General features: G+C 42.2%; 1 protein-coding gene across 7 annotated transcripts in view; it reads right to left on the bottom strand.

Moving 5' to 3' along the window:
• Positions 1-8,818, bottom strand: part of BRCC3 (BRCA1/BRCA2-containing complex subunit 3) — a 48,490-nt gene that overhangs the window by 32,115 nt on the left and 7,557 nt on the right. For 2 of the 7 annotated variants that reach the window (XM_006905814.3, XM_015597753.2), the window contains exon 3: positions 5,159-5,246. In XM_006905814.3, coding sequence (XP_006905876.1) covers positions 5,159-5,246 — 88 coding nt within the window. Of the gene's footprint in view, positions 1-84; positions 1,461-3,190; positions 3,206-5,158; positions 5,247-8,818 lie in introns of those variants that run through there. The other 5 variants (XM_025039842.1, XM_025039847.1, XM_025039851.1 and 2 more) reach the window with 5 other exon arrangements.

The following is an 8,818-nucleotide window of genomic DNA, read 5'->3' on the forward strand; positions in this document are numbered from 1 at the left end:
CGTTTCCTACTCATAAATCGCATTCCCACTTAACCAGTCCAAGTGACACGGTGGAGAACGCCCGGGCCCCAGAGTCATACAAACCTCAGTTCAGACACTGAAGCGATCTGCGTTAGGCCTCTGGTTTTGGACACTGTATTTTGACTCTGAGCCGCAGCTTAACTTCTTCCCTTAAGAGCCATGCACTCTTCCTGATTGCTTGGGAAGCGTTCTTTAAGTAGAGCAGCTGCGGGGTCAAATGCTACGTAAGCTGTAGACTTCATATGGTCACTAGACTTTCAACATGGATGTCACTGATGATTTAGCAAGTTCCACTTCAACAGTGATGGGCCGGAAGCCAGACTAGAATGAGGTGACGAGTGTGGGTGAATGGCGAGAAAGCCTAAGTGTAACTATCTCTTTGAGTTTGGCGTGAAGGGGACAAGTTGTCTTCTGTCGTGTTTTCTTCCACGTGTGAGGTATGAGCGTATCTGAAAGCTCCGTCAAGGTAGAGAGCATGTCTCTCTCCCTCACGGCTTTATGCCCAGCGCTTTGAAGATGGCCAGACGCACAGCAGACGCTCAAACTTATTTGCTGAAGGAACAAATCAATGATGGGACGAATCCGGTGCAGCGGAAAGGGCTAGAGACGTAGGGGGGAGAAGCATCACGAAGGGCTGTGAGGGTCTTGAGAACGTGGGAGGCAAAACCTGAGGGGAGTGGACGGATGGGCATTAGCTAAGGCGAAGGACACGGTCTCTATTGGAAGGAGGGAGAAGGAGATGATGGACTCAGTGATAAGCAGGCGAGTAAAGAGAAATGGAGAAAATGCCCTTCCAATGGCTCCTGTTTCTCTGTTCGAGTAGGAAGTGAACGAGGAAGTGGGGAGTTTAGCGCTTTGGGAATGAGACACGGGTTCAGATTGAGACCGAAATGACATGAGACTAAATGCCATGCAGGAGCTGAGGCTGGATCCTGGACTGGAAAGGAAAATTTTGCAATAGAGGACAGAACTGACATAACTGGCAAAACTTGCAAAAGGTCTGCAGGTCACGTAATCGGGTTATAGCAAGGTCAGGTTTCCTGATTGTGATAACTGCACTGTGGTTAGGGATGGGCACATCCTTGTTCTTGAGAAATAAGTTGCTCTCAACCAGTGTGTGTGTGTGTGTGTGTGTTGAGGGCTTACAGACAGAAATGGATAAAACACATTCAGCAAAAGGTTAACAATGGTCGAATCTGCTTCTTGATGCTATTCTTGCCATGTTTCTGTAAGTCTAATCTTTTAAAATCAAGTTTTAAAAGTCTTACGGTCAGTGTCCGACTCCCGGCGCCCCCGCCTTTGCAAACCAACCCAAAGCCAAAACACTCACTTTTATGCTCCTGAAGGAATAAGATTCTGAAAGCGGGTTGTCAAGCTCTTCTATTTCCGCTACAATTTCCATTCCTTACGTGGAAAACCGTCCTTTGGACAGTTTAGCGCTACGGTGGGGAACATAACTGAACATCGTTAGAGTTTCATTATTTACTGTGCTTTTGTTACAGAATCTTCTCTCTTCTCTCACTCACCCTTTGCTAATCCTGCCATGTTTATTTTCTCCATAGAGCTTAACCTAGCCCATTACATTTCGTTCAAGTCTTTAGGTTTGTAGCTTGTCTTTAATGACATATTATTATATCTTAATCCTGAGGCTTTTATTTTTACAGGTGTTTACCCTTTGTAAATTGGCCGGTGAAATGTTCTATTTCTTCCTTATCATTATCATTCTTTGTTTTCTCTTTAGTACTTGGTTTTTTCTTCCTCACAAAATCACAAGGTCCAAGACAGCAGAAATCATGATGATGTTATTCCATACAGGTAGCCAGTACATTTGAATAATCATTTATGTAATAATCCTTTTAAAATGTGTTTAGAATGCTATCTTATTTAACCCACTAGAACTTAATTCTACTAACTGTTATCATCAAAAGCATTAAAATTTGTCACACACACACACACACACACACACACACACACACAATCATCATCATCATCATCATCATCACATCCCTCTCCCTCCCTACCTTTTCTTTACTGGAAAAAAATTCGTTCCTTTTCCCTTGCCAGTCTTTAACATAGCTTAGAATTCTTTTCCTACTAAGAACAGGAATCGACCTGTTTTTATTCATCACTCATTTTTTTTCCCCGAGGCTTGCTAATACAGGGCCCATCTGACTCAATTCTTGAACCTATTTTGGAGATGAGTTGTATCTTTGCATCTACAAAGTCCCATAGGCTCTGGGAATCCAGAATAATCTTTGCATCATGAACGCCAGCTTAGCTGGGAGATTATTTTCTCTTTAGTCCTATCCATAGTTTTATTACTACAAATATTTTGAGATCTCAGTTGACAGATCTGATGTGTTCTTCTTAATCCTTCTAATGTTCCCTGCCCTTCAATTTTAGACATTTAATCATACTCTGTGTGTGTGTGTCTCTGTGTGTGTGTGTGTGTGTGTGTGTGTGTGTGTGTGTGTCCTCCAGTTTTCCAAATAAATGTTTTGGTGTCCATCTTTGGTACTGTGATAAGCATGGGACAAAATGCCATATACATGGCTTAATATACTGCTCCTAACGCCTCTGAGAGATACTATTTCTCCATTTCTGTCAGAGAGGGAACCGCAGGCTCAGAGAGGCTAAAAGATCTTCTCAATTAGTGACTGAAACGAGATTATAACACAGACCTGTTTCCTAGCAGAATCCAAAGCTCGTGTTCCCGACCCTCATGGTCTGATAACTCTCTGAACTTTCTATATTCCATTTAAAAACTTAACACTCTTAGAAGTGTCTTCGAGCACAGCTTTGATTACATTTTCTCTCATCTGTCCCTTTTGCTCACCCACTTAAGTCTTATTATCTCCGGGTAAGAACTCAATGTTCCAGTCTCCAGATTATTTCGTGCTGAATTATTTTCATTTGGCTCTTTAATCATTTCAGGATTTAGAGCTGATTTTTTTTTCTAGTTACATTCTGCAGTATCTTTGTTTTCCTAACTGCTCTTATTGCTGCATTGTGAATGCCTCCCGGGGTTCTTGTTTAACGGGCTTGGACCTTCTGCTCCTGCAAGGAAAATTCAATCATTCCCTGAACTCGGAACGCCTTTTGGGAGTTCCACTGCAGAAACCGATAATGTTTTTCTCCCGAGTGTTTTTCTTACCACAAAATTTTATACCTTTTCCATTCTAACGTATTACCATAGTGACAATAGTTGTTCAGGAACCCATGCTCCACTTATTTCTTTCTGGCCCTTGGCACTGTCATAGGAGAAATTTGAGGACAGACTGATTTTAGTGTTGATGATGGCGGGAAAACAATAGCTGTTTTTATTGAGTAAAAAATTAGGTGCGATCAAACACTGAATTTATTCAGTGATATGAAGACTTGACAGGAATACATTTATAGCTATAAAAACCACTTTTATTGGGACATTAGTGAGCCAATTAAAGAATCTTAAAACCGTCAGTAATTGAAGTAAGGTCAGTAATTTCAATAATAGTATTGTAGCAATGTTAATTTCTCAATCTTGATAAAGGCACTGTAGTTATATAATATCATTGTGTTTGGGAGATTCACACGAAAGAGTATTTAGGGGTATAGGAGAATACTGGCTGCAACTTACTTTCAAATACTTCAGGAAAAAAAATACACTCAGATACACACACATACATATACGCATGTATATAGAGATAATGACACAGCAAATGTTGGGAAATGTCAACATTTGACAAACCTAGGGAAAGTATTCAGGCATTCTTTGTACTGCTTCGCCAACTTTAACTCTCAAAATCTGTCGGAATAAAAGTTAAAAACACGTCTATGCTTGGTATCGCACGTTCCAGCTTCACACTTTTTCCTTTCCATTGAAAACACTGCTTTGATGATACTTTTTTGTGTTAATACAGGACATCTTAGTTACGCCGGTGTTACGTCACCGGGTCAGGTGTGAAACAGCGCCGTGCATTACCTCCCTTACTCTGAATCAGGGATCGACTAGGGCTACGCACCAGAATCCCTCCAGCTTTTTCACAATCAACCCACCTAGGATGCACTCCCAGAGGTTCTTACAGTGGGTCCGGGCTGGGGAAGATGCATTTAGGGCGGATACGTTTTCCCAAAAGCTCTGCCAGCTGACTCTGAGAAGCATCCCTCCGCACACGCGGAGTCACTACTCTGCGATACAGGGCCACTCATCTGCTATTAGAGCCTGAGACTGCATTGCTGTTGTCTCTGCGTTCGTATTACAGCGCAGATGAACAGAAAATCTGCGATCAACTCAAGCCCGTATGACTACAAATAGAACATCACTGGAAGGAGCACACACTTGGAACGCAGACCCGGGTTCAAACCTCAGCTCTGCCGCTGAGTTAAGCCTGTGAGCCTCTATGTACAATGAGGGGAAGAGTTCTGACAGGTTTACCATGAGGATTAGACAAGAAAACGTTCGTAAACGGGCAGCACATAGTTAAATGCTCAAGAACGTTATTTTACTTTGCTAAAGTTATTCTACTTCTTTCGAGAGTCGGGTAGAGACAAAAAGAGACCATGATTAAGGCAAAGGGGTAAAGATTAAAAAAAAAAAAAAAGGGAAAACATTTTTGTAACATTATACCAATTAGGCGTGGGGAGGTAGGTTGAGAGTCCCAACAGCTAGGATGGAGTGCGTGATAAACAGAGTTGTAAACACCAGCTTGGTAAATTTCACCCTTCACACCAATGGGAGTGTATTGGGCAGTAGTATTCAGCAACCAGCAACTTTCAGTTAGAGTTTACACACACACACAGACACACACACACACACACAGATATGTAAACTATATATTTTAATTTAATATATATACATATACATATTATATATACATATATACATATATATGTATATGTATATATATATATCAGCCCATTGTAAGGCTTTAGTTCATCTTGATTTCCTGAATAATCAAAAATGCAGTGCTGAAATTTTCTCTCTATTAAAAACAATCAACGTGACATACGTCTTTACTTTTAAAACATAGCAAAATAAAAATAAGGACACCTGCTTAAGGATAAATTTCGGGTGCAAGTAACCATAGCTCATGCAATGGAGAAGGAAAATTATATCCATTTCTAAGAACAATGAACATTGCAGTCCCGTGATACTTACCAACATGCGAAGGCCAGACAGTAATATGAGGATGGGAATGATACCAGCCCACAACTCTCATGGGCCGACCTGTCAGTTCCGCCAACCTGTGTGTCTGTCAAGGTATTTCCAACTTGTGGGAACGAAATCTGTGATGTTAATAAGGGCTTAGAAAGTATGCTGAGGTTTAAAACAAACCCATTACGATTTAATGTCAATAAAAGGATGAAATAAGGCTGATACCTGGAATTTCCTAGACTTCCCATTTAAAACCAGAGGGGTTCTTTTTTTAAATGGAATCCATTCTGTTTCCATTACCATATCATCACATTCTCTTATTCCAATTTGGCTGTCTGATCGTTCAAAAACTTATCACTGTGCTATATGAAAAACTTTTCTAAATCTTTGGAAGTCACATTTTGAGTACTCTTCCATCCTGTCTCTAGCTCCGTCCTACTCCTATTTTTGAAAAAGAAATACGAGATTTTCAAAATTCATTTGATTTCTCTTTGGCAGGCGGCCACTGTCAACAACCAGGGTGGTTTCAGAACCAAATGAACAAAGACCCCTAGTTTAGTCTCACCGTTTGTCTAGAAGTATCCCCCAAAAGAATATTCTCTTCCTTTGTCCTAGAAATAGAAATTTCCCATAATTCCATGGCTCTAACTTGAGATGAGAGTTGAACTCAGAGATAAGAAGCTGTCCCCTTCTGCTGCTGCTAAACTGTGAAATGCTGGCTTGTTTTCCAGCAAATTATATTAAAACGCAGTTATCCTCATATACAACTAGGTCTGAGAAAGAATACTTTAAAGAAAATTTTTTTTATTTTCAAATGCCAAGAGAAGCCACTTAACTTCTCTAAACCCATTTCTTCAGCTGCAGACTAGGGGGATTCCAGCTCACGAAGCAGTGAGGAGCAAAAGATGTAATCCACGCAAGGTGTTGAGCCTCGTGCCTGGCACCCAGTAAACGCCTGACAGTCATTTTCATGTCTAAGTGCATTAATGTGAAACGGTGTGTCCATTCATTTTGGGAATGGACTCGTTTCACTTTGAAGTTATGCTATATAATCACAATAATAAACATCTTTTATATAGTTATGTTCTGGGAATTTCATTTTGGCAAAGTCTGTTTTGGGTTGTTTATTTAAATACCAATGAATGGGCTTTCTGCTTCTAAGATGGATTAACAAGAACTGGACTTATCCTCCCGCCTGAAACAAACAAAGAAACAAACTGGATAACAGATTTGAAACAGGAAGGCCAGAAGATGGGGAATGAATGAGGTGAGCCTTTGGGAGAACTTCCCACCACAGAGCAGGAAGGGGAATTGAGGCAGAGCCCAGCCGGCTTCCTGGGTATAGAAGGTGGACTGGACAGTCCAGCAGCTGGAGCTGGCGGGCAGAGGAGCGGGGAGAAGGGAGCGAGGGAGCGGCAGGGGGAGAGGACCCTCGTGTCCGCAGAGGTCCCGCTGACTATTCTGGGGTGGGAGGAGGACCCCTGAGCAGCACAGCGTGTGAGGAAACTGCGCGAGGCCGCGGGGAGGACTGCCCGAGAGGATGAAAGGTGACGATGCGCAGCGCTCGAGCGGGACGGGCACTAGCGGCTGTCCCCGCTGGCCAGAATGGCACACCTCACAATTCGGGAGGCATCGGGCAGGGCGCCCAGAAGGGTCTTGCCCCGGTAATGTGGAGAAAAAGGACTCCGACCCTGAGAGGACCCGTGTAAGCAAATCTTCAGAGCCAGACTCTAAAGCATCCAACTGCTTCCAGCATCCAGATATGTCTAGGACTACGAAGATATCCCGCACCCAAGGGAAAATCATGTCTGGCGTTTGATCAAAAACAACCAGGCCTGGAGAGAAGCAGAAAAACCCCACTCCCAATGAGGAGACGGAGAATCGGTGATTGGCGTCCAAGGCAGAAAAGGGATGAGGGGCAGAGTGAAAAAAGTCAGTCTTAAATAGTCACATACTATGTGATTCCATTTATCAAACATTCTCGAAATGACATTATAGAGCTGAAGTACAGATCAATGGCTGCCAGGGCTTCGTGTGTGGGCAGGGGGTGACTCTACAGGAGGTTCAGGAGGTAGACCTTTATGGTGACAGAACAGGTCTACGTTTGACTGCTGTGGTGCCTACATACACCTACACACGTGACAAAATGGCAGAGAACAACGCTCACTGTATCGACACCCACCTCCTGCTTTCCATATTATACTGTAAATTCTGTAAGATGTGACCTTCACAGAAACCGCGGGAAGGGTACACAGGCGTTTCTACACTATTTCTGCAAGTGCCAATGAATCTCTAATTATTCACAAATAGAGTTTTAAAAAAGGTATGCCCCATAAAAAGACACCGATGCATGTGATTATATAAAACATGCAGAAGCAATTTGATTGGAAAAAAAAACACACACACGACATGAATAAGCTCAGAAAAATCACTATCATTATAAGAGCTAATTTTCTTAAAATTACAGAGTGCCTATAAATTATTAAGAAAAAGCTCTCCAGATCAATAGAAAAAATGGGCAAAGGAAATGAGCAGATAGTTCAGAGGAAAATACAAATGATTCTTAAAAATTAAAAGCTGGTCACATTTCCTCATCATAAGAAAAATGCTAATTAAAGTGGTAAGAAGTGTGGTACAATTTTTTGGCCGATCGGATGGGCAACAAGTAAAAAGTTGGATCTAGCAGAGACTCGTAGCCCGAAAACAAAACTCTGATGATGATACACGGTGTTTACGAGCGTGCAGGGCAATGGGCACTCTTGCACACTGCCAGAGTAAAACAGGTAGAGCTGTCTACCTGTAAACGGCAGGTGGTAGCACCACCTGGTAAAGCAGGTAGCACTACTAGTACGTACAGCCTTTGCCCCAGCAATTCACCTCCAGGAACTGATCCTACAGATGCACATGCACACGTGTGAAATACAGTATGTATTACTACTTCTAGAAAAAGAAAACATTCGTGTTTCTCTGTGCACAGATTCTGGCTGTCAGGACACAGGGAAAACTGATAACCTTGGTTATGTGTCCAGGGAGGGGAGGTAGGAACTTGGGCAGAGAAAGTGGAGAAAGATACTTATGTTGTGTAACTTTCTGTTTCTTTTTGAGTTTATACATTGTATACATACTATCTGTTTTTAAAAGTTACTTTTGTAAGTGACTGCGAGATTAACTTAATTCAAAAGAACAATAAGAAAACTAAGACTCCCTTACGCAAAGTTAGCCTGCTCTAGCTGAGGTATGGGGGGTCCAGATCGTAGGAAGCAGATGTCCCATTTGCTCAGTGTCTGGTTGTATTTAACATGGACTATTGCATTCAGTTCTTGGCATTGTGTTTTTTAGAGAGGCAGCCTCGAGAGAGAATCTTTCCAAACAATAGAGACAGAGGTAGTATAAAGCCCGGAAATTAAATGGTATTAGGGACACTGGGGAAGGGTGCAGAGAGGCCTGGACAGGGGAAGGAGGTGGGTACAGAGGAGGAAGAGACTCACTCCCCATAGAGGTCGTGGTCACAGGATTTGGCCCTGGGGTCTTCTGGCATTTAAGAGCAGGAATAGCAGCAATTTCTAATTCTTCTAATAAAAGCCACTCAAAAGGGGAAAGAGACAAACATTCTGATTAACCAAGCAATTGCATCTAAGGGGTAAATATGAAAACTGGGAAAGA

This window comes from Pteropus alecto, unplaced genomic scaffold, assembly GCF_000325575.1.
Source record: "Pteropus alecto unplaced genomic scaffold, ASM32557v1 scaffold821, whole genome shotgun sequence".
Taxonomy (NCBI): domain Eukaryota; kingdom Metazoa; phylum Chordata; class Mammalia; order Chiroptera; family Pteropodidae; genus Pteropus; species Pteropus alecto.